Source organism: Alexandromys fortis, unplaced genomic scaffold (genome assembly GCF_014885135.2).
Source record: "Alexandromys fortis isolate MF-2015 unplaced genomic scaffold, M_Fortis_MF-2015_v1.1 scaffold_5, whole genome shotgun sequence".
Taxonomy (NCBI): domain Eukaryota; kingdom Metazoa; phylum Chordata; class Mammalia; order Rodentia; family Cricetidae; genus Alexandromys; species Alexandromys fortis.
In genome coordinates, this window is record NW_026067924.1 from 11,691,527 (window position 1) to 11,717,944 (window position 26,418).

The window sequence follows — 26,418 nt, forward strand, 5'->3', positions numbered from 1 at the left end:
TTTTTTTTTTTTTTTTTTTTTTTTTTTTTTTTTTTTCTTTTTTTTTTTTTTTTTTTTTTTTTTTTTTTTTTTTTTTAGTAACTATCAATTTGCTGTTCTAATGGGGAGAGAGCAGTTCTTGTCTGGGAAAGAGCCATGGTGGTTGCAGGAGGCAAAGAGTTAAGTTGCTGCTTTTCTCACAGTTGCAAACCAGCCATAGCTAGAACCCCTCACGGGGAGGCAGGAGAGATCCTGGGAGACCTGGGGGTGGGGAGCATCTCATCCGTCTTATGCAAGTCTTATGCAATGGCCAACGACCATCAAGTGTCTTTAAGGGAGAGCAAGCTAAACGGTGGAGCAGGCTCTTCATAGCAGGCAAGCAGGGAAGGGATCTGCAGGCTGTGCTTCACACCCCAGTAATAAATACAGTGTAAGGAGGAGAAATCTGTCCTAGCAAGCAGCCAGGACTTTGGGAATAGGAGCAGACTGCTATCAGGCTTGTCCAACAGCGATGAGCGGGGATTGGAAGCAAAGGTTATTGGCTGAATCCAACACCCTGCTCTTCTGTGTGAGTTGGAGGGGCACTGGGTGTGAGGAGGTAAGGGAGCTAGCTCGTATACAGCCAGGCATCCTGTCATTGAGGGATTAACCCCACAGTGGTGTTTGAGATGCCAAGGAGGCTGGTCTCTGTGGAGAGTGAGTTACACACACAGCTTCAGGCCCTGTTTCAGTTTTGCAACTTTTATGGATGGATGGTAGTGCTGATTGTGCAATGTGAATATGCTTGCTGTCACCACACTGTGAACTAAAAACGGCTCGGATGGTGAGTTTAACGTTACGTGTCTTTCACCACAATTGGAAATCAGATTCTAAACAGAGGGTTGAAGTGAATGGGGACAGCGAGCTTCCTGTGAGCAAGGAGTACCACTTATTTGCCTTTCTTTGGTCCCTTGAAGAGTCCTTGGTGCACAGTACTCTATTCAGTATACTTAACAGATGTTTCTTAAGCTTAGTAGTGTGTGTGTGTGTGTGTGTGTGTATGTTTGCACACAGAGGTGTGTAGGCCTGCCATAGGCCAGTCTCTAGTGTTCACACTTCGCTTTTGAGACAGGTCTCACAGAGGTCTGGAGCTCACCAGTTTGGCTGTCAGGAAACACTAGTGATCCTCTTGTCTCTGCCTCCCTAGCACTTGGGTTATAAGCACACATCACTAGGGGTGGAATTTTCATTTTGTATGTGGGTTCTGGGGATTGAACCTAGGGCCTCTTCTGGGCACGACAAGTGTTTTATTAGGTCCCCCTAGTGCTTTGTTTTATAGACGCACAACATTGCACCTGTGCCTGGAAGATTACAGGAAGAGGCATTGCTGCCTGTGACTAATGCCTCGAGAAATTATTTAGAAGGAAGAAAGATTTATTTTGCCTCATAGTTTCAGTCCATGTTTGGCTGACGCATTGCTATGGGCCCGAGGTAAGGCTGGACATCATGGCAGGGCCCATGGTAGAGCAAGGCCTTCATCCTAGCTTGCTTTCTGTGGCCAGGATAAACACCACGACCGAAAGCAAACTGGGGGGAAATGTTTTTTTCTTGGTATACTTAATAGGTCATCATCCAGGGACTCCAAGACATGAGCTCAAAACAGGAACCCAAAGGCAGGAGCTGATGCAGAAGCCATGAAGAAATACTGCCCCATGGCTTGTTTAGTTTTCTTTTTTTCCTTTCTTTTCTTTATTTTTAAAAATTAATTATCTACTTATTCATTTTTTTTTTCAGAACCGGGTTTCTCTGTGTAACCCTGAGTGTCCTGGAATTGGCTCTGAAAGCCCATCTGGCCATAAACTCAAAGATCTGCCTGCCTCTGCTTCCCAAGTGCTAGGACTAAAGGTGTGTGCCGCCACCACCTGGCTCAGGACTACCTGCCCACGGCTAAAACTACCCCCAGTGGCCTGGTTCTTTCCACATCAATCAGCAATAAAGAAAATGCCCCACAGACATTCCCACTGACCAGTCTAATTGGGGCAGTTCCTCAGTTGAGGGTCCTTCTTCCCAGGTGACTCTAGTTTGTGTCAAGTTTGACAAAGACTGGCCACCACAGTTTCTCGCCTCCTGGCAGACAGGGGCAGAAAGAACCATGTCTGGACTATTGAGCCTTCTCCTTTCTTTCCCATCCTTGTTATATCTCTATCCCAACCCTCCGCCTACTGTATGGTGCCACCCACATACAAAACAGACCTGTCTGAGCCGCTTCCCAAAATAGAATGTGTTTTCCTAATCTCCCAGGTAGATCTCAAGCCAATCAAGTTGACAATCAAGACTGATTGTCACACATCCAACAGCACATATGGAGGATAGTTGGTTAAATTAGCGATGTTCAGAAAGGAAGATGGGTTGGGCCTATCTGACAGTGACATCAGCTCTGTTTCAAAAATCCCTTCATTTGGCACCCCGACTCTGGCTCTTTGGAATTGTGCTCAGTGCTCACTCATACGTCAATAAGAGCGTGCAATAACCGTAGTTCAAGCTTGGTGACCTCAGTCACTCGTCCTGCAGTGCCTGCTTGACTTGAAGCTCCCTGCTCCAGTCCCCCTGGCTCTCAGACCATCTGGCTTCGTCTTCTGGATTGTGATATTAACCTTGGGTGTGTCATGTTTTGGTGACCTGTTGGACTCTTCCCTGCATGTTTCTCGATAGAACACAATGGAGGCAGAATGGTGACAGAAATGAGTCCTGACACGTGAGAGCTGATGCCTGGTGTTCAGTCAATTGCAATTAGTAAGTCATTAAGTCAGGCCAGAAGCAGAGATGTAGATCGGCCTCATTGCATCTCACGTCTCACCAGAGACCAGCTGAGAAGCTGTGAGGATTTATGCCCCCCATGTTCAGGGAAGCCCCTATGCATTTTCTTTTAGGAAGAGATGTCCGGGGAAGAAACAACCCCATGCCTCCTCTTCCTTTGCTAAGATGTGCTTCTGTGAAGTATGAATAAGGCAGCCCCCTACCAACAGGTTTGCTTCTGTGGATTTGACCACTGTGGATCAAAAATATTAGAAAATTGAGCCAATACTAAAAATGAACAGAGTTTTCTAGCCTTTGCTCCATGAACAACACAGTATAACATCCCTTTGCACTTACATCTTGCCAAGTACTGCAAATGAGCAAGAGATAATTTTTGAAGCACACAGGAGCATGCACTGTTTTGCAAAAGGAGCTTGGGCATCCCTGAACAATCCACATGGTACCCGTGGGTGGGCTTTATACAGTCTTAAAAAGTACAAGGTACCAATGATCCCTGGCTTTGTTACTTTGGAGCCAGAATACAGGGCTCAACAACAACAACAACAAAAAATATAGACATTGTATAAATGGGACTAGTTGGCGATATCTTAATTTTCTTTTTAATTTAATCTACAAATAATTTACTTTTATATTTTTTACCTAAATTGCATATATATCATAAATATTAAAATGGAGTTGGAAGTATAGATCACATTGTCTGTTTTGACTGGCGATATCAGTTGGTTTGCCTGGATTGTCCTTGGACTCTGTAAATCTTCAATCTGGAGCTTGGGTGTTAATTTAGCTTTATTGTGAAAATATTTCTGTACTCCCAAATACTTTAGATTTGAGGTGGACTTTGGGTATCTGAATACAAGCTTGATTTACGTTTGGTATATCCCTATACACAATCTCAGTATGTATCTCTACGGGACTAATAATGGCTTGCTTAGTAGTTCTCAGAAGAACATCCCAGGGAAACAGCTGTCTTGACCCATTTTCTGTTCCTCTAACAGAATGCCTGTGTCTTAGAAAGGAAAGGTTTATTTCAGTTCATAGTTCTGGATAGTGCAGGGTCAAGTGACAATGTTGGACAAACCTCATGAACTTATATATAGCATAAAACACAAAATTAGCAAGGGCAGAAAGATGAGAAGAGGGGCCGAGTCCCAACAATGGCTGATCCCTACCCATGAGAAAAGCATTCACCTAATCACAATGTGCTCTTACTAGCTAAACCACCTCGCTTTCCAACACAGAGGGATTAAGGCTATTCTTTCCTTAAAAATAATTATTTTACTTCTGTGTGTGTGTGTGTGTGTAGGCACAATAGATCCCTAGAAGTTGAAATGGCAGGTGTAGGCATTGGGATCTGAACTCTGGTCCTCACGATAGAGCAGTAAGCACTCTTAACCACTAAGCCATCTTTCCTAGCACAACTTAAGCTACATTGCCAAACCATGACAACACACCCTTAGGTATCCTCATCAGATCTGTAATGTGATGGATGCTTAAAAGAAATCCCACACTAGCTCAGAATTGAGTATAATAGAGGGCTATTTATTTAGGGGTAGATTTACAGATTACACTCCTCTGCTGGAATGGAGAACAGCATCTGAATCCCGCAGCCAGAAAAAGAGGCCAGAAGCATGCTTTACATTGGCATAGATAGTTTAAGAGGCAATGCCCAAGTGGGCAGGTAACTTAAAGAATACTAGCGGTAGGAAAAAATTCATTTTTTTTCTTTCTTCGCTTGTTTTTGGGTTTGTTTATATATGTATGTGAGGATGTATGTATGTACACATGAATCATAAATGCATATATCCTTTTGTGTGAGTGTTGTGTTGTATGTATGTATGATGTGTATGTGAGTGTATGCATGTTTTGTGTGTAAGTATGGGCACGTGAGGACCACGGTACATATGTGAAGATGAGAAGGCCTTCTCAGGTGTCCTTGCTTCCACCTTGTTTGATCGAGACAGGGTCTCTCATAATTCACCAATTCAAATGCTAGGCTAGAGACCTACAATGTTCTGGGTGGATTCTGTCTCTTCCTCCCATCTCATCGTAGGAGTGCTGGGGTTGTACATGTGTCCTGCCACTTCTGGCTTTACATGGGCTCTGGAGGACTGAACTTAGGTTTTCATACTTGCACAACAAGTGTTTTACCCATAAACTATTCCCCCAGTCTGGGATTATTTGTTTTTAAGGGTCTTGCTATCTGGCCCAGGTTTGCTTTGAACTCACTATTTGCAGAGGCTGGCCTTGAACATGTAGCCACCTTATTTATGTCTCCCAAATGGTAGGATTACAAGCTTGTGTCACCATACCCCGCTTCTGATGGTATCTTCTTCTCCCTCCTCCTTACATTTGTTTTATTTGTGTGTGCATGTGTGTGGAGGTCAGAGGATGAGTCTTAAGAGTCCTTTCTCTCCTCCCACCGTGTAGGTTAAAGGGAATTGAACTCAGATGTCAGGCTGCGGGGAAAGTATGTTTCTTCACTGAACCATCTAACTGGCCCCCTGTATTTCCTATACAGGTTGGGATGGATCAGCTACGGGGAGTTCAGCCTTTTGAGGCCAAGTGAGCCAGGTTTCACCTCCTCCAGGTATGTCTGACATGCAGCTATGGATCTCAACACATTTACAGATGTAGTGTTGCACCACAGTGTGACAAGGATGGATGCCTGTGTAAGGTTCCACAACCTCCCCCAAATAGCCTCGGTAGCCGGGAATCAAGTATTCAAACACACGATGAGACTTTGGGGGATGTTTCACACTCAATACAGAATACTTCAAAATTCTTGTTTATAAACAAGTCCTTCCTATACATCTTGAATTAAGGTTCTCTTGAGACTTTCTAGGTTCTTAAAATCATCTCAGAGATCAAGCCAATGGAAGGTGGGTTAATTATTAGCACCAGTTAAAAAGTTAGTGTTTTAAAATGGAAGGCACTGGATGCCTGAAGAGGTCACATGTTCTTTCAGGGTAGAAGTTAAGGCAGAAGCCAGTGAGATGCTAGAGGTAGCACATCTACAGTACAGATGTCAGGCAACCTCAAAACTGGCCCCCAGACAGCAGCCCTGCTTCCTGGTACCCATGTTCTTGTTGAACAGCTTCCTTTTAGGAGGGATGCTTCCGCTGGGACATGTTTGCAGAAGGTTCAACAGCTACAGTGTTCTACTTCCCTTGCTCAGTTTCCTTTACCTGATGGTAGAAGGCAGCTTTTCTGTCGTGAGCTACTGTATATAGGATCACATGGCAAGGAACAGAAGGAGGCCGCTGGTCAATGCTCTTGAGGAAGCAGGGAACTTGGTCCTACAGCCTAGGAGGAGCTGACTCTTGCCAACTGGCTCATGAGTTAATCCTTCCCAAGTCAAGCCTGCACATGCCTGTGGTCCGTGTTCCTCATTGTGTGTGAGACCTCAAAGCAGAAGAGCCAGGTGAGACACACAGAGAGAAACTAGGAAATAAAAAAATATCTTCCAAGCCACTTAATTTAAGTATAACTTGTCATATAGTGGTAACAAATGAATGGAGCACATCGAGCAGTTGTCTTCCGTTGCCCATCCCAGGCTGAGGGTTTCTGAGTTTGGGGTTTGAAAAGGAGACTCGGATGTGTTGAACACACTGGTGCCTAAGCTGTTACTTCTTTTCCTTTCCTCTTATTAAATCCAATAAATAGCTCTGTGTATCTGTTGGGATTCATTTTTCTTTGTGCTCAGGCTTGTCAGCAGGCCGAAGCCTTATTAGTCTGGTCTGAGAAAGTGAGCTAACGCAAGCGAGTGCCTTTGGAAGCTGTAGGAAGTCCAGCGAGGAAAAGGAAGAAGCCATCTGGCTGCTAATGCCGTGTGCTTTGCATGTGAAATAAGAGTGATCACAGCTCAGATCAGCAATCGGGAGGTGTCATTGATTGCTCTGGGTCTCAGCAGTTCTTGATAATCTAGCCTATTATTTTCACTGTTAGCACCAGGGCCCATCAGGGCTGGGACTGAGTGGTTCCTTCAGTCATCCATTTGAGACGCTGACACCATGGCTTTCTGCATAGATGTATTTGTGACTTAAATGCTCTTGGTTCAATAAAGGAATTACAATGCTTTATTGTCATGGTAGGAAGCCCCGGCAGGCTTTGCCACTGCCGTTTCCAAGAAAGATGAGCACCACCAGGTACAAATCCTTCAATATACAACGATGGCCTACCTGCAAGATGCACTGGTGCCATAGTGGCACAAAGCTTGTGGTAATAATCAATGAATATCAGATGGGATTGAAGGCTTTACTCCATGAAATGGAGCCTGTTTCCAACACTGCTCAGGTGGCCAAGAACCTGAGATTAGCTAGGTCAGGGACCTAGGAGAAAACCAAATCCTACTCCTCTGCTAAAATGACTCTTAATGGCACTCTGCTATACCATAGATCACGGCCTTGCTCAGCCATCATCAGAGAAGCTTCTTCCTACAGGAGACGGGAACTAATACAAAGACCCACAGCGAGACAACTTTCAGAGAGTGAGAGACCCAGGAACACATGGGATGTCTTCATTAAATCCCTCCTCCCGGGGCTTAGAGAACTCTGTAGTTGAGGAGGCAGAAAGATGGTAAGAGCTGGGGAAGGGGGGGATGTAGGACACCAAAGAAACAAGGCCTGCTTCTACCTCTGCTTAAGACATTTTGTATATTAATATGATTTTAGAATATATTTATTATATTGTAATATATATTTCTACCTCTGACCAAGATACTTATATGTTTTTTACATTTTGAGATCATTGTCCTCATTTGTTGCACAGTTGTTTAAAGATTGTTTAATATTCTAATATGAAGTCTTAGACTTTAAGTTATATAGGTATTAAGATTCATAGGTCAATAGTCATCCATGTTTGTTATACTTATAGTTAGACTAATCAGGTTCTTTAGATATATAGAGAGTGTATTCTGCATAAATAGGTAATCTTCAATCACTTCAAAGAGCTGTAGAATATAGCATTTAAATAACTTAGGGTTCTGTGAAGACACAATTGCTCCTGGCAGCACCGATCTATTCCTGAGAGAATGTTGAGCACTGAAGACATTCCACTTGGAGCTTGTTTTCTTCTTGGCAAAACTGGCCGTTGGGCAAGAAACTGCCCATGCATCAACCACTGACAAAATGCAAGATGTTCAGATAGGACAAGCAGGATACAAGAAAAAAGACTGTCAAATCTTGCCAAGACAGGGTAGGATGGTTTTGATAAATTTCCTGCTTCTGAAAATGTTCAGTCAATTACTCTACGCCTTAGCCAAAGTTGATTGCTCCAACGTTGCAAATGAGTCTTTGTAGCCAGTTGTTTCTGTCATTTGTTGCACATTTTGGAATTTGCTTGATTGTACTTCCTGCTTACTCAAGTAATATTATTTCCCTTCTTCGGTCTTCCATGGGGTTGAAGACTAGATAGTTGGAGTTACTTTCCTCTCATGACTTGGTCAAGTTATTTATAATACAAGACTTAAACTCCTTAGGATAGGATAATCATTGAAACGTGTATCACATCTTTTTGCTTGATATCGTTTATGCTGTTGTAATTCTAATTTTTATACCTGATTTGTTCTTATTGTCTATAATTTTGTATTAGACTTAGAACTGTCTTATTTAAACAAAAGGGGGGGGTTGCTATAGGAATTCCTACAGCAAGTAGCCTTTTAGTTACCTGCCCACTTGGGCATGGCCTCTCTATATAAATGTCAACGTACAGCATGCTTCTTTCTGGCTTCTTTTCTGGCTGCCGGATTCGGTTGATGTTTCCCAATCGAGCAGAGGACTGCAATCTGTGAGTCTACCCCTAAGTAAATAACCTTCTATTATACTCAATTCTGATCTAGTCTGGGATTTCTTTTAAGCGTCCTTCTTCATTCTTTGTGTTGGAAGCACTGGCAACACTCTATGTCACAGGGCCCAGAATATTTCCCAATACACCACAAGGGAAATTAATGGCCACATGCTGAATTTTGTAGCACAACTTGATAAGTATTTGCATTTTTATTTAAGACGTATTCAGAAAAGCTCAGTCAGAGGCCATAAAGCACAGAGTTGAGTGTCATGCCTATAGGCTCCTCTAGCATTAAGCTCTTCATAGAGAAAGGTTACATTCATTGGCCTTTCTGCTATATGGGCATTGCCTATGTTTGGCAATACTCAGAAGAGCAGGGAGCTCACTACTCTGATTTACAAAAATAAAACATTTCCTCAATTGTTTTTATGCACAGGAAACTCAGCAGCTATCATTATCCATCATAATTCCAAACAAGATTGACTGTGTGGTAGGTTGGTTATATACATTCAAGATTATTGGAGCCAAGTTGGCCATAGTCTTTTATGGTAGGGGTGCCACAGCAGAGATTGGTGGCTGAAGGTTCTGGGGAGGGCGTTTCCTTGATGTCTAGCATCCCCTGATATTCTCTGCCCCAGTGCCACATGTCTTCACGTGTCTGTGCTTTCTCTATCCTTCAGTCACATAGAATCAATGGGCCACAGTATTCCAGCATGACCTCGCCCTAACCTCACTAATGAAATCTGCAATGACCCCGTTTCTAAATAGTGTCACATGTGGAGATGTTGAGAGTTAGGAATTTCATCATATCTTTTGTGGGGAAGGGATGGACTCCGTTCAACCATTAAAACTCACTGGATCTGTTTTTTTCTGGTTTAGAAACTGAACTCAGCCTTGGCTAAATGCCTAAGAAGAAAACATCTTCAAGTACTGTTTGGGACAAAGGAGCTGTAAGCCTGGCCCCTAATCTCCAGACAGCCAGAAGTGTTAGAGAAGGTTCCACAAAAGGATACAGCATCATTGATAAAATGATCACTCACTGAGTGGGGAGGCTGTGGCTTGGTGTGAGTTATGGCTTAGTTCTGAGTTTTTAGCTTCCCTATGGTGAGTTTGAGATGCAATACTGCTCTCTATATCAGCCTTTTCAAACGCTCACAACACTGTCTTGTTTTATTCCTGTGTATCTACAGCCGCTCAGCTCATCTTATTAAACTTTACTTTTGGTTGCTTTAGTTGATAAACATGAAATCAATTCTGCATGCTTTTGCCAGCCACACATATTCAGTATTGGTATTCCCAGGCATCTTCTGAGAGGGAATGTGTCCTTCCCCAGAGAAACGACTGGAATTTAGGTGGTGTGAGCTCAGAGGGCTTGTTTTAAGAAACACTCACACGTCTTTTTTTCCACACCTAACAGACCATTCCATAGCACATCTGAGGGCAAGTGCTCCTCCGTGAGTTCAGTTAAGGCATCAGCTCTGAGACAAATGGCCGGGGCGAGAGGAGAGAGGAACACACCTTAGTCATCACAAATGAGCATCCAGACCACTTCCGGAGGTGCTGCATCTACATCTGGACTGCCTGAGTTCTTTGACAGGCAGTTTCATGACGTGATTCCTTGTCTTTAGGTGCAGTGGAAAGATGATCCCAGATGGGGAATCTCAGAAGCTTAATACTAGAAATACCAACAGCCCCACCTTTCTTATCTCTGAAACAAACGAGAACCAGCACTCTCTGCCGAAAGCCAATGTCTATAGTTGGAGCATGGTGTCTGTGGTCTGTGGCCATTATGGATGAGGGGGAGTACTAGAATTCACTCATAAACACAAGCACCCTCCCATATTAGATTTGTGTTGCTTGAAATATTCTGTGACATTTTCTCCTTAGCAAAACAGTGTTTTCTTAGGGTGTTAATTTTTCTTCTAAAATTGTTTTAAATAACTATCATATTTCATTTAAATGACCCATAACATTTCAATGTATGGGTGTTATATAACTAATCTCATGTAATTATCAGACATTGGGCTTGTCCCCAGTTTTTCTGTTATAAATAATGCTCCCCAAGCTCTCTTCCATGCATCTGAAAGTACGTGTCCTCCTCAGGTCTGGCTTTGCTGTGTTCTTCCCTCGTTGATACATATGCATCCACTCAGCAGCAGCAGTTTCTGGTTGTTCTCCTGAGCTATATTAAGCTCTTAGATTTTTTTTGTTCTCATCCACGAAGCACGTGTATTTTGAGTTTTAAAATAACTTCTTTGAAATAAAACAAACTTGGAAAGCATTATACTCTACTACAAAACTCACAGGAGGACTGGGTGTCTACTAGACAATTCAGGCTGCCATCACAAAATGTCACAAACGGAGCAGCTTAAATGATGTAAATTTGTTGCCCAGGGATGTTGGTAGAATCCCTGCCTCCACTCATGAAGGCTTGTGTTGGACCTACAGGACCACATAAAGTGTGCATGAGGGTACATACCCAGGTCTAAGGGGATGAGAAAACAGAAGGACGTGGTATACCAGGATCATCTCGGAGTGTGCCTGCCACCACCTGCCATGTTACTTCCTAGTGCATCAATTTCTGATGTTGTTGAATTCCTAGGCTCACACATGAACATCTTAAGCTATTAAACATTTGTTTTTCTCCCTTTTCTCCCCTTCCCAATTCAGCTGCATCGCGTCTTAGAACACACCCGTGTATTGTGTTGCATTATGTTTTATCATGGTTACATGCGTGTCTATAGTGGGCGCCCCTTACGTTTTATAGTTGCATAGTGCACACTGCTCTTGGGTGAGGCATGACCCCCTCCTGACATTTCCCTGTGTGTGGTAGTTTGAATACAATTGGCCCCTATAAACTCAGGGAGTGGCACTATTAGGAGGTGTGGCTTTGTTGGAGTAGGTGAGGCCTTGTTGGAGGAAGGGTGCCTCAGTTTACTTCCTGCTGCCTGTGGATCAAGACGTAGAACTCTCAGCTCCTTCTCCCACACTGTGTTTACCTGCATGCTGCCATGCGTCTCTCCATGACAATAATGGACTAAACCTCTGAAACTGTAAGCCACTCCCAGTGAAATGTTGTCCTTTATAAGAGTTGCCGTGATTATGGTGTCTCTTCACAGCAATAGAAACCCTAGCTAAGACACTGCGTTTCTCCAGTACCCACCAGCTGTTTCTCTGAAGCGTGGGTGCTATTGTTTCCAGCTTTAGATGCAATGTAGTTTTTTTTCTTTCTAGAAATCTGTTCTGGAATCTGTTCTTTGTTTCTGGGGTTATGAAATATGCTATGGTGTTCTTTGTGCTTTAATAGTCACTTAATGGTCATTTTCAATTTGAAGTTTCACGTCTCCTTTGCTTCTGCAACTTTCTTGTATTATTATTATTATTATTATTATTATTATTATTATTATTATTATTATTATTATACATGCTTCTCGGTATTTTCTATTTTATTTTCTAACTCCTGTTATTCAAGGTTTGGGCATTCTTGCTTAATCTTTAATATCCTTGTCTTTGATTCTTATAGTCTGTCCTCTTTAATTAAAAAAAAAAAAGACCACTCATTTCTTGTGCCTTATTGAGTTTATAAGTCTGACTTTCTTTTTTAATTTTCAGGGTCTTCTCACTACTAGGTCTTATTAGTGTTTGAAAACAGCATCTTATTCTTGATTCCTGAATGTAATAGCCACACTTTTCTTCTTGCATCTCTGGGGTCCGTGAGGGGAGGGGCACACTGTGAAGAGGGGTTACCTCTGGCTCTTGCTCTCCTCTGTGGAGGTTTTCCTCAGTACAGGGAGTGGAGCAGTCACTTAGCTTCCCAGATTCCAATCCACCTTCTGCCCATCCCGCGGCCGCACACGTGCACACTGCGTGTCCACATGGCTGTGTCACCTGGCACTTGGGGTGTCAGAGGAGGGGCAGACTGGCTTATTGCTCAGGACTGCCCTCCCTATCAGCTCTCAGGTTCAAGCCTTCCTTCTTCTGCAGGATGGTGACCACGTCTGTATCTGCCGTCTTTCAATGTTATAGCTGGCATTGTGGATGTCTCTAGTTTCACCGAAGATGGCCCATGTCTCCAGGTCTTTGCTGTTCGGTGGCCTGAGATCTTCTTTCCTTGCGAAGGAGAACATGTCACTCTGCCGTCACAGCCGCCAAGGTCTCTTTCAAATGATCTTTTACTTCCCTGGTAGGAGAGGCTGATCCAGAGTCCCTTGTCAAGGCAGAGGTCTCCAAAGCCAAGGCAGACACTTGGCCACGGACACAATGCTTTGACAGGTACAGAAGAAAACGGAAAAACTCAAATCCCGTCGAGGACTTTTCCAAAATGCAGCAAATGGATAAATGGTCTATTTGAATTATGAAATTTCTTGTTTGACAGTGCCCATGGCTTGTAACTACTTGGCCCAAATTAGATTTCACAGAAACATTATGTCTTGATTATAATATTAGAATTCTACAGCCAGGCACACAATGTGATTTGAAGGCCTCAAACTCGCTAACTGTCAGGCCGAATCTCCCTGAGCTCTTCTGTTTGGCTTTTACAAAAACAGAAAACTCGCCAAAGCTTTCCTGGCCAGAAGGAAGCCAAGCGGGGACAGCCACATCAGGTCTGAGGTGGGATGGTGGGACAGTACCTGCCTCTCACAAGACAGCCCAGGTGACACGGAACGTGCATGGCCAAGCAGCACCGTGTGCTGTGGCCTCGAGTTTCTCCAAGACTTCACAATGTGATTCTAGTTGCCCACACTCCGGGCTGGGGAGGGAACATTCTGTGAAAATCCTTAGCTTCTCTGTGTTTGCAATTCTCTGAACTGAAACTGGCATGGTTTGCATTAGCCGGGACTTTGCAAATTGTGTAGAAGGGATTGAAACCAATTCTCTGGCGTATATGAAAACTGAGCCTGTGGTTCCTGGCTTCTCAGAGGGCCTTGTGGGAGGCCCAGTGTAAAGTGATCTCTTACATGAGTGCAACTGTGAGCCAAGGAACAGCTGTGCGCTCTCTCTCTCTCTCTCTCTCTCTCTCTCTAACAATAAACAGTTTGCATGTAGAAACTGAAGTTTCCTCTAGCTGTCTTTTCTCTTTTAGTGGTAAGTAGAGCGACTTGTTAAATGGTCTTATAGTTCTTAGAGAAGCTTTGTCTACATTTAAAATATATATATTTGGGGAGATTCTGTGATGATAACTATGTCACCTGTCTGAAAGACAGGATTGTTTGCCCTTTCTTAAACTTTGCCCTGAGTTCAAGGAAAAGGCCCAGCACCTCAGTTTATAGTTACATACACATAAAGTCGCTTCTCTCTACCTTCTCACACCGTTCATCAGTGGGTTACTATTTGATAAGGCCTTTTATTCCATAGTTAGTGGTGCATTCTATACCTTGCATACCTGTGTTAGAGGAATTGCTTCAATTTCATTCCCAGAAGCATTATCATCTGCCATCTGCTATGAGATTTCCATCATAGCATGGCAGTAGCCAAAAGGAGGAAAGGGCTGGGTTAAAAGAATTTTACATGCAGGCAGGCAATTTGATTTGAGAACCACAAGCTCCATGTTTTCAGCAGCCCGGAGCTGGAAAGGTTGCAGAGACTAATGACTTTTTTCTTGACACATTTGCTGAGGGATGGCCCTGAAGATGGGCAGGGGCAGGACACTTCATTGCCAGCGTGTTGAAAAGGCCCCAGAGTGTGGCTTCCCAGGTCACTAGGAACTCTTGGTAGGAGGGAAGGTGCTTCTTTCTCTTGCACCAGTTCTTATTAAAATGTATTCTCAGCACACTTGGTTTGATCTATGAATGGACTGTGTATGTGTGTGTGTGTGTGTGCGCGCTCACATATGTATGCTCATGTGTGTGGGGATGCAGTGTGTATACACCTGTTTGTGCATGTATATAGAGTCCAGAGACTCTGGACAAATGACTAACTGTGGACCTATTAGCACGCCAAAGCACATGCCGATCTCCAGAGTCTCTCAGCTTCACGAATACCAATGACAGAATCCATGCTAACATCCTAGCACTTCTCACCCAGCCCTCTACCCTAAACATTTCAAAGGATTTCTTTATCCCAGCTTCTTAATTCTATATAACCCTGCCATTTTAGCCATGTGCCCTCTTGGTTCTCTTAACTCCTCTGTCTTGGTCTCTCTTTCTCGTCTTCTTCTCTTTTCCTCTCTCTCTGTTTTCCTCTCTCTCCTCTCATGACCTGGTCCAGTCTGCTGGCCATATGCAGTGTACTACTTTCTCTTCCCGTTCTAGACTCTTCTAGATGCTTCTATTTGTACTCTCCCTCATATCTGCAATAGAAACCTTCCCCTCAACCATTTGAAGCAGTCATGCTTTTTTATATAAAGACAAACTTTAGTGTGGTTCTTCAGATGCCAACAGCCATTAATTTGTTTATATATCTTGATAAATAAACAAATAAAAAAACAGGCTCACTCACTAGCCTGGAACTCACCAAACAGACTAGTCTGTGGGTACAGTGAGACCCAGGAATCTGCCTTTCTGATATGGGTCACCACACCGTCACATAGGTGCTCTTGATTGATCTCAGGTCCTCATGCATTTATCAACAGAGCCACCTCCACAGCCCTGGATTCCTTTTCTTTCTGAGATGGTGTCAATGGGAAGAATAGAAACGTTATTTCTAAGGTATGTGATTACGGGTTTCCCATCACTTAGCACAGCAACGTTTATTTCAGTAGTAGAACAGACAACCCCTGCCCCCATCTTCGTTTCTTTAGAAGTAAGAACAATTGGGAAAAGTAATGATTTAGCAGGAGAACCGACTTCTTTGCAACCCAGGAGAAGAGTCTGTGGTCACAGTTGTCCCCAGCTGACAAGTGCACTTAGTCCCTTTTATCTATGCTTGTTGTCTCTCTAAGAATTCTTCTAAGGTCTTCCACTTGAAAAATTCCCTTTTTACTTGTATTTGGGACTGACACCGCTATTGCATGCTATTGGCCTATGATTTTTTTTTTATCGCCCCTGAAATGTAGGCCGTAGTATTTTCTCTACAAGATCGTGATAAACACTCCCATCCTGGCTGGCCTTAGGCTGGTGCCCACAATGTCACTTAGGGGGAATCAGGTCCTAGTCTTTGGCCTCTCTGGAAACCATGTCTTGGCTAAGCACGTTGATCTTCTGAAGACAAATAAACAGACAAGTAAGAAACGCTTCCAAGGAAAACGTTTGAGCATGTGTGCATGCATGAGCGCACACTCGAGCACACAGCACTTCACCTGTAATCCCAGGGTCTTGACCATTTTGACAAGGAGGACAAGGACTTCCAAGGAGAATGGCAAATCCAGCACCTTGATCGCACAGCATTCACAGTTCAGCTTAATGTGTTTCTGCATTTAGGAGCTAGGACCCCGCTAGGCTGCTCAGAAGAGCAGAAGCACCAAGCACCGAGCAAGGAAAGATGTCAGGGGACTGAGTGCAAGGTTCCGAGACGGGCATTGGGGTTCTGCTAGCAATGACTTTAGTAGCTCCTTTTTGTTTTTGCTATTTTATCTATGTGTGGTTGTGTGTATCTGTGCATGGGTTTGTGCATGTGTCCATGGAGGACAGAGGCAGCGGATCCTCCGGAGCTGGAGTTGCAGCTGTGAGCTGTTGTGAGCTGAAGGACACAACTCGGGTCCCCTGCAAAAGCAGCACATTCTCTTTCCTGCTGAGCCATCTCCAGCCCTGCTTTTGTAACTCTTAATGGTGTAATGGGATGGCGGAGGGGGGAGTTCTTCGTTCATGGAAGCATTCAGTTTCCTCACCTGTCCAATTAGGGATGACTTAAGTTAAGCTCTGAAAATCCTTAGCTCGAGAATTTGTCACTCTAGGTCCTCACTCCTTCATAGGCCCTGTTGGTTCCCGGATACTTGCGCTGCTTGTGATGCGAAGCCATTGCAAAGAATCCAGAGCACAGGCTCCCTGAACCCTCGCCACATTAAAGGGAGACAGGTCCAGTGGCACCCTCAGCCACTGTTGAGTACAGAACAGTTTCCTCCCAAGTCAGTGCTTAGCACGAGGTCCCTATTCTGTGTCCCTTTCTCTACCTTTGTGAGTTCCTAGTCTTTGACTTAACACTGGGTAGGAGACTTGGGCTTCTTTTGTGTCCTGCTGCATTTGATTCCTCTGAGAAGTGAGTTACCTGCCTCTGACTTCCGCTGTTTGACTGTCCTGGTTGCTCTCCGTATCTTCGCATAGATTTGTGTAGCTGGAGTTCCAGGCCCTGGTCTGTTGGACAGCTGGCTCGTCCATCTACCCACATTTCACCATGTCCCAGAAATGCTTCCGAGGAAAATGTCTTCTTGCGTGCACGCGCGCACTCATGCATGCGCGAGCACACACACACACACACACACACACACACACACACACACACACACACTTCATCTATCTACTCAGGGGCTTGGGTGCCTGAGAATGCCTGTCTCTTCATAGGAACCAAAAGGGGATACGAAGTGACTTTCCAAGGAGAAGCTGGTTGAGGGTGCCTGGGAGTGGAGTGTGAAGAGAACGCAGGGCCGTGGGTGTCTGAATTTGCATTCATCTTCTATTTCCGTTGTTTCTAATTTGAGCTTTGGAGAGCCTCTGTTGACTGTCATCCAGCTACCCTGAAGAACAGATAAGTTTCACACTGAAAAGCCTTCTGGGTTGAGAGGGGAGATTTTTTTTTTTTTCTGGGAAACCGTTGGTCTTCCTTTTAAACAAACGGAGTGGGCGACAGCGTCAGTCTACAAGATGGGAATTCTCAAATTATCCTCCCCAGCTTCTTCAGACGCTCCTTTCCCAGAAAGGAGTACATACAAATTTCATGCATCCTCTGGCAAAATTCTGGCTGGAGACACTCTTCTGTCGTAGATGACAAGAATGTAATCACTCCATAATTCCACCCGGGGGCCTCTGCAGAGTCAAGTGTTTCCATGCGGTTGCTTTCTGATGGAGGTCAGGACGAGCCAGCTCCACCCTGCGCACTTTAGGAGGGAGATTGAGGTTCACGGAGGCAGCAGCTTGGGAAGTGAGTCATTGAGAGTTCTGTTCACCATGCCCTCTGGGCTACGACTTTAATTAGGTGGAACTGATAAGCTTGATAAAGTTTGAACCATTGCTTTCTGTTTGCCAATAACAAAGTCTCACTGTGTAGGATGCTGGCTGTTTTCCGCATCATACCCTTCCTATTTTCCCGAAGTCGCTGCTTACTTCCATTCCAACGGGTCTTTTGTGAAGAGAAAAGAGAAGCTTTTTTGTTTTACCTCTTTTCTCCTTTTTAATTATTTATTTATTTTTAATTAAAGCACCTTGGTGACTGAGTAATCAGCAGTTTCTTTAGATTTTCCCCTGAACCCCATTCTCTAGACTCCCCATCCACCCAGGGCTTACATTGCTTCCTTTGTTAGTAATGAGATGAAGCTAATGACTCAGAAACCGGCGATTTCTTTAAACCTCTCACTTAGCTTTCTTAGGTTATGGTTTTTGTCTTTAGGTTTCCATCCTTCTTCCTCCCTTCCTTCCTTCCTCTCTCCATCCTTACCCCCATCCTCTTTCCCTCTTTCTCTTCCTCTTTCCCTTCCTTTCTCTCTCTCACCCTCTTCCCCCTCTCTAAACTATACAGACATTATTATCAAGAATTTCATAACTACAGACATTAGATTCATATTTTAAATGATAGGAAGTTGGGAACTATTTTTTAGAAACCTCAAACCACTGGCAGTAATAACAAGGGTAAGACATAGAAAACAAATATGTATTTAGTGACAAAGAAATTACATACGTGGGTTTGTACATATCTTAAACAGATATGGCATGTTGGGATATTTTCTTAGAGATGTGCCCTGAAACCATAATTATCATACCTTAATGAAATATTCAGTCAAGTTTTGTCAGGGACATTTTGAAAAAAGAAGGATTTCTTTCGGGGGTGAAGTTGACGACAAACTTAAGTCTGAGTTCATTTGTTGTACCTCAGGAAAATATATTTTTTTAATCCCTTTATTCAAAATATAAGGAAAGAACATTCCTAGTAACCACACCTGGGAAATAAACCTGCTACTTAGGGGTGAAGGAGACAGCAAGCATCAGAAACCTGCAGTGAAGGATGTCACTAAAGCAGGTCAGCAACAGTTCTAGGACAAGGTTTTTGAGTTGTAGCGAAGCACCCCAAAAGCAGAAGAACGGAGCTGCCTGTTTAGCATTAGGCAGGAAGCCGCTCTCTAGGAAGATGCTTCGAAAGACAACGCTTGGCAGCTTACCAGGGAGGTTCCTTCCGTTATTCAGGCAGACCTGACTCAGGGGAAGCTCATCATTTCAGGATCTGTTCCTGTGGCAGGGTTGCTTCCTGGGAAGGAAATGAGGAGATTGAGGTACAGAGTATGTGGGGAGAAATTAAAGCTAAGGGTTGGACGGGAAGTTAATGGGTAAACAGGAAAGATTGTATAAATGTATCTTATTTAAAGTTGCATAAAGGAAGAATTACACTTTGTGGGACACACTGCCTTGTTTATGATGTGTATAAGCATATTACGTTTGATGATAATGGCACAATGGAAGAGGGAGGAAATGGAGTTCCTGAAGGAAAACTGCTGTGTTTTACAAGAAGAAAGTAATCATAATTAGATTGTTATATACTAGGATGTCTATACGTTGGGCAGGTGGCACATCCTGGCACTCAAGAGGGAGCACAGAAGGATCAGAATTTTTAGGTTATATTTGGTGACATAGGGAGTTCAAGACCCACTGGACTATATGAGACCCTGTCTCATGGAAAGGCATCCATAGCCCCCAGCACTATAGAAAATAACCATTAAGAAAAACCTTAAAAATTAGTTGAGACAAAATAACAAATCAGAAAACTTGTATCACAGAAGAAACTTACAAAGAATGGGTAAAGAAAGAGAAAGGACTTGAGACATGGGAAATATATTTCAAAAGACAATTGTAAAGCCAACTGAACCGATGATTGCATTAAATGTAAACAGACTAAATAATCCCAAAGGCAGCAGTTTCCAGAATGGATGAAAAAGAAATATCTAACAATATTCTATCTACTACAGAGACACAAGCTGATTTAATGTGAAAATGATAGGAAAAGGAAACACTGTGCAAATAGCAACCATGGGATATCTTGAACAGCTATGTCATTAGATAAAATAGTACTTAAATAAAATAGCATTACTAGAGACCCAGCAATCCTACTTCTAGATACATACCCAGTGGAACTAAAATCTGTGTGATATGTAACTAGCGGTCTTGTCTGGAGTGGCTGTTTCCAGATTCCTGCCACGCTCTTCAAACAATTTTAAAAGTACACACAAATGGCAAAGCAGTAAGTTTTGTTTAGAGACAACACAGGATACATTGCAAACGAAACAACGGGCTACTTGAGCTAGAGTGTGCTAAGGGCATCGTTTATTGCTTGTAGCTTCTTCTCCAGGCATCAAGGAGGAGGATAACTTGGTTGTGAGATCCAGTAACAAGACACGCCCACATTACCATAATGACACGAATGGCGTGGTAATAACCCACCATTTTCTCACTGTATTTAAGGCTTCATTCACAAACTGGAACACTACCTGACACCATACTTTTCTCTGTTCAGTTTTTATCTGGATGAGAGAGAGTAGGCTATTGAAGTCACCCATTCTCATTGTGTGAGGGTCAGTTGTGATTTTAACTGTGGCAGCATTTCTTTTATGAACTTGGATTCCTTTGTGTTTAGTGTATAAATGTTTAGAATGGCAATATTCTCTTGGTAGTTTGTGTTTTTTTCCCCCCTTAATATGTAGCATCCTTCTCTGTCAGTTCTGACTGGTTTTGCTTTGATGTTCACTTTTTGTTTTGTTTTGTTTTGTTTTTTTTTTGGGGGGGTCAGATTAGAATAGCTATGCCCATTGCTGCTTTTTTTTCCCCCTTAGAAAACCTTTTTTTTTCTCTTGCCCTAAAGTGATGTCTGTCCTTGATGGTGAGGTGTATTTCTTGAATGTAGAAGAAACATAGATCCCACTTTCTAATCCAGTATGTTAGTCTGTATTTTTTGTTGGTAAAATTGAAACTGTTAATATTAACAGTTATTAATAAGTAACATTTATTAATTCCTTTTGTTTTGTTTTAGCGGTGTGAAGGTTCCCTTGTCTTTTGACTAAATGTTCTGGGATTATTTCTTTCTTGTGTCCTCTTAAGAGTAGTTAACTCCCTCTCCAGACTGAAGTTTTCCTTCTAGTGCCTTCTGTAGAGCTGAATTGGTGGACAGAAATTGCTTAAATTTGTTTTTTTTTTTTTTTTTAAATCATGACAGGTACTTAAGGAATCTAAATAAATGGAGATATAGTCTGTGTTTATGGATTGGAATTGTCTCCTGTTTAATCTACAAATTAAATAGTATCCCTCTGAAAAATCCCAGCAGGTTTTTCAACTTTTGGTGGAGATGAATTAGCATATCGATTTTAAAGTATTCTGAAAATGCACAGGATCTAGTATAGACAAAGTGAGGTTTTTTTATTGTTATTTCTTTTTTGATTTTGGTTTTTCAAGACAGGGCTTCTCTGTGTAGCCCTGGATGCCCTGAAACTCTCTCTAGACCAGTCTGGTTTCAAAGTCTCAGAGATCCGCCTGCCTCTGCCTCCCAAGTGCTGGGATTAAAGGCCTGCACCACCACCGCCAGGAGCAAAGTGAGTTTTGAAGAAAAGACAAAAGATGCTTTCTGCTTCCCAATTTCATTCAGTCTAAAGGTATAGCAGCTAAGACTGCAGGATCAGCATCGGCTAGAAGAGATAGATGGAGGAAAAAACAAAAGCTAATTTCCCCAAATTTCTTCTTACATTCATGGTCTACTGGCTTTTCAGTCATAGAAAACAGGTCAAAGGGAGGCAGATCCGTCCTTTCAACAAATAGTACCAGAACGATGATCAGCTTTCTCCCTAAGAAACAAACAAACAAAAAAATGCACCTCCATCTGAAGTTTACCTCAGACACAAGATTCAGCTCAACCTGGGTCATGGTCTTATATGCAACAGCTGTTAGCATTTTAAATTTCTTGGAGACAACAGAGAAGAATCTCTTTGTGAACATAGGTTAGCCAATGATTTCTTGAATTAGCGCTGAAGCTATAGTCTATTAAAAAGAAAAGATAAGCTGGCGATGGTGGTGCATGCCTTTAATCCCAGCACTCGGGAGGCAGAGGCAGGCTGATCTCTGTGAGTTTGAGACCAGCCTGGTCTACAGAGCTAGTTCCAGGACAGGCTCCAAAGCCTCAGAGAAACCCTGTNAAAAAAAAAAAAAAAAAAAAAAAAAGGAATTTACATAGGTGTCAAAATTAAAAGCCTTTGGTAGTATTCAAAAAACAATGTTAAAACTGGTGGTGGTGGGGCTGGAGAGATGGCTCAGTGGTTAAGAGCACTGACTGCTCTTCCAGAGGTCCTGAGTTCAATTCCCAGCAACCACATGGTGGCTCACAGCCATCTGTAATGAGACCTGGCGCCCCCTTCTGGCTTGCGGGCACATATGGAAGGACTGCTGTACACATAATAAATAAATAAATATTAAAAAAAAAACTGGTGGTGGTGGCACATGCCTTTAATCCCAGAACTCGGGAGGCAGAGGTAGGTGGATCTCTGTGAGTTCATGATCAGTCTGGTCTATAGAGTGAGTTCCAGCACAGACAAGGCTACACAGAGAAAAACCCTGTCTCAAAAAACCAAACCAAACCAAGGAAACAAATAATATTATGATAATAAACACGATCCACAGGGTAAAAGAAATATTTGTAAATCTAATAGTTTGTACCCATAATAAAAAAATAGCATTAATTTATCTATCTGCCTATCTTCTATCTAATGTACCGTCTATGATCTATATATCATCTATCTAACATCATCTACCTAATCATTAGTTAATATGCATTTGTATGCATTTATTATGTTTGTACAGTATAGAGGATGTATAATGAGAATGTATTTTAAAACACACTCTTACAGAGCCTCTGAGGTGGTTCAGTGAGTAAGAGCACTTGTTCAAGCCTGATGCCCTGAGTTCGATCCCCAAAACCCACAGGAAAGGATAGAACTGATTTGAAAGGTTATCCTCTGACCTCCACACACGTACCCAGCCCCCCTCCACATACACTAATAATAAGAAAAGAAATCCTTCAAATAAATAAGATAACCATTCAATTGAAAAAACTGACAAGATTTAAGGCATCATTTCACTGAAGAATGTGTACAATCGACTAGTAAATGTTTGAAAAGACAATCTAGAGTTCTAGTTACTGTTCTCAGTCATGTAAGGCACGGCAAAGCAATACTACCCACGTACTAGTCTAACTGCGATCAAAAGTCTGACGACCCCATGCTAAGGACTGCGAAGAAACTCAATGTGTATATGTTGGTGGGCATGGAAAATGATTTCCTTTCTTGAGGAATAATTTAGCATTCCCGTAGAAGGCTAAATATAGAATCCAAACGCAGTTTAATGATTATGCCCTAATTTGTTCACCGAGAGAAATAAAAACCTAGAGCCACAAAGATTTTTAATGTGGATTTTCATCACATCCTTATTTATAAACGCCCCGGATGCTGTGCAAATGTCCGTCAGCTGATGAACGGACACACAGCATATAGTATATTCATGTCATGAAATCCTATTAGGCAACTTAAAAATGAATTGTTGATACATGTAGTAACCTGCACAAACCTTAGAAACTTTCTGCTAAGTAGGGGTGGAGCAGGCAGGAAAAACGATTTGATTCAGGGACCCACAGGTGAAGTGTCTAGGAAGGACAACTCTAAACAGACAAAACTAGGGAGTGACTGTCTGCAGCTGGGATAGGGAACGGAGGCCGAGTGTAATGGCACTGGGAGTTTAATGGAAGATTCCAGAATTTCATCATGATGGTGATGGGATTTATTGAACCACCTGCATTTGAGACATGGTGTCACTTGGTAACCCAGGTTGGCCTCGAACTCACGGCAACCTTTTTAAAAAATATTTATATTATTTTCATCTATATGTCTGTGTGAATGAATACTGTGTGTGTGTGGGGGGGAGATACCCAAGCAGGCCTGAAGAAAGCATCAGATACCTCATAGCTGGACTTATAGGGGTTTGTAAACTGTCGTATATGAACACCAGGAACTGAACTCGGGTTCTCTGAAGGATCAGCAGGCACTTTTAACCTCTGAGATATTTCTTCACCCCCTTGGTAATTTTACCTCTGTTTCCAAAATGCTGGAATTACAGGCCTGGGTCACCCTGCTTACCTTGAGTTTTATATTTACAGCAGGTGAATTTTATGTAAATTAATACCTGCAATAATGCTACTAAAGACATTCATAGAGGTGTTTTCTTGGTAGAGTTTTCTAATTCTCTTTGTTTCTTGGTTGATTTTTTTTTTAATGCTGGCTGTAGCTGATTTGTTCTGGCCTTCTCCTTTATGCTGTAGTGGGTGGCATTGCTGGCCAACAGGGTTTCAAAACAGATTGCGTAACTGAGCAATTGTGCCAATGCTGATGAAATAGACTTGATTCTGAAAGATTTTGTTAGTGAGTCTTTGTCACTGACCCCCAATATTTTATTACTGATTCTTATAAATTATTTTTTGTAATTCTGTAGATAAGCATAGAAAGGTCTCACCTGTAGAGAGTAGCATTTAGCTTGTGAAAGGATATGACTATTATGGTCATACTAGGAGGATACGACCTGCGAATGGTGATTATTAGCATGTCCTACCTACTCTTATTTGGCTGATGCCATTGTGGACTAGCTATGGAAAAAGTGTTTTTCAGAAACAAAGTGTCTTGCCTTTCACTCTGACTGTTTAATGGATTCTTAGACTAATATGCAATAATGTATCAAAATTGGTGTCATTTGTTTGAATACTGAAAGTGCAGAAACTGAGCCAAAGGAATATTATCACTTCTTTTATAGTATGAACATGAAACCAAACAGAATGACTAAAGATAATGGGGCTTACAAGCATTCATGACATTGTCTTTAGTTCATAAGGTCAAGGAGAATGAGATTCTAGAATGTTCTATTAGAATCTTGGCAGTGTCTCTACTATAGAACATGTGGCATTATCTGTCTGGCATCTCCATCACTCAGAAAACACAAAGACACTCAATATAAAATTACAAGCCTCAATTTTTCTTGGATGTGTATATAACGTGTGCATGTGTTGTGTATGTATGTGTGTTTATGTGCAAAGGGGCATGAAGTGGTGTGGAAGTGCACGCACATCCACAGGCATGCACGTGGATGTTGAAGACTGAAGTTAACTCTGGACATCTTTCTTCTCCCACTTTATTGATACCTGCAGGGTCTGCTATAGTCAGCTCGCTCCAAGGAGTCCATCTGTGTCTCCCAAGTCCTGGGATTATAGTCAACCACCACACCTGCCTTACTTTATGTTGGCTCTGGGGATCTGAGCTCTAGCCCTTGAATATGTAGGGCAGGCTCTGAGCTCCCTCCCCAGCCTATAAATCTGATTTTTAAAAAAAAATACACATGCTAGGAATTATGTCCCAATATCCTCCATTTCCTCACTTTCTGAGACAATGAACTTATTAAAACAATGTTGCTCAAATGTGTCTGTTGTTCAGACAAGTTTTGATTAAAAAAAAAAACAGGTTGCCATAATTTGTTTCAGATTTTTTTAAGATTATAAAATTGACAAATCTTTTCCCTTAGAGATTTGGTGTGATGTTTGGAAACAGTTGAGACTGTTCTAGAGCCAAAGACGATGATTAAACTGGTTTATCAGTCTGGAGGATGTAATTTTTTAATTAAAAACAGAATATCTCCAGTCAGTGTTTAGACATTTACTTACTGAGTTACGTTTGGTGATATCTGTGGGTATTAATATTATAGCATTGTTTTCCATATTTAAAACTATAGAAATGGGCGTTCTAAGGCATTAGAAGGAGGCTAGCTTCTCACCAAGTAGTTAGTGACCGAGCTGTAATGACTGAGCTGTTGTTCAGACAATGAGATGTTTTCTCTCTGTACAGTGGGAGTGGAGTCTCTCATCTGCATGGGGAAAAAGCTCTGACTTTTCCCATTTGTCCCCAACAGTGATGTTTTAAGACAAGCCTGTGCCTTTTCACTTTGACTTTTTCCAGTGGTTCCCATAAATTTAAAATCCTGGGACTGGTGGTCCTCTAAGCTGTAGATGAGCTAATTTTTTTTATAATCTTGTAACTGATAATCCTCTTATCTGAAGTCATAAACGAGCTAACTTTTATGAGTGTCCTGCCTTCGCTCTCGCCTGTAGGGAGTGGGTACTCTGAATGGAAGCAACTCCTCACTTCCTCTCTGCTCCCCTTACCCACCCCCATCTATTTTCATGTCCTTGTTCCCCTTGAGACTTTGAAGCTCTAAAAGTTATGTGCAGAACCCTGATTCCTTTCTTTTGTGGCTGAGGGATCCCTTCTCTCACCCCCAAATCGCCTTGAAACTCCCCCCATTTCTTCCCCAGCCTGACATGTCTGTCTTTTTTTCCAAAGAAGGGCTCGCAGTAGAAGAACTAGCTTAGGGAGTTCATGTATTCCACTTCCCATGAATCCTTTCTTCTTCCATGGCATGAGGATACTTTGGGACAGGTGGGGTTGGGGTATAGATCTGGACCCCAGACTGTCTGTATTCAACCTGCACACACAAACCCTTGCTGAAACAACATCTCCTGTAGCCTGGGACTCACTGGTCTCACTAGGCTATACCTCCTGAAGGGATCATCATCTCCAGTAACACTGCCTTAGGGACCAAACTGTTACATATGAAGCTCAGGGTGACATGAACTTCATAGCATACCTTGCAGAAGGGAAAAGAAAGATTAAGTAAAACATCTGGGTTCTGTCACTTATGCTTTGCCACACTT

General features: G+C 42.5%; 1 protein-coding gene across 1 annotated transcript in view; it reads left to right on the plus strand.

Annotated features, from left to right (window-relative positions):
* Cdkal1 (CDK5 regulatory subunit associated protein 1 like 1) overlaps positions 1-26,418 on the plus strand; it is a 627,408-nt gene that overhangs the window by 551,119 nt on the left and 49,871 nt on the right. Inside the window, exon 16 of the mRNA XM_050142389.1 lies at positions 5,294-5,362. Within this exon, the coding sequence (XP_049998346.1) occupies positions 5,294-5,341 (48 nt within the window). The 3' untranslated portion in view covers positions 5,342-5,362. The remainder of the gene's footprint in view (positions 1-5,293; positions 5,363-26,418) is intronic.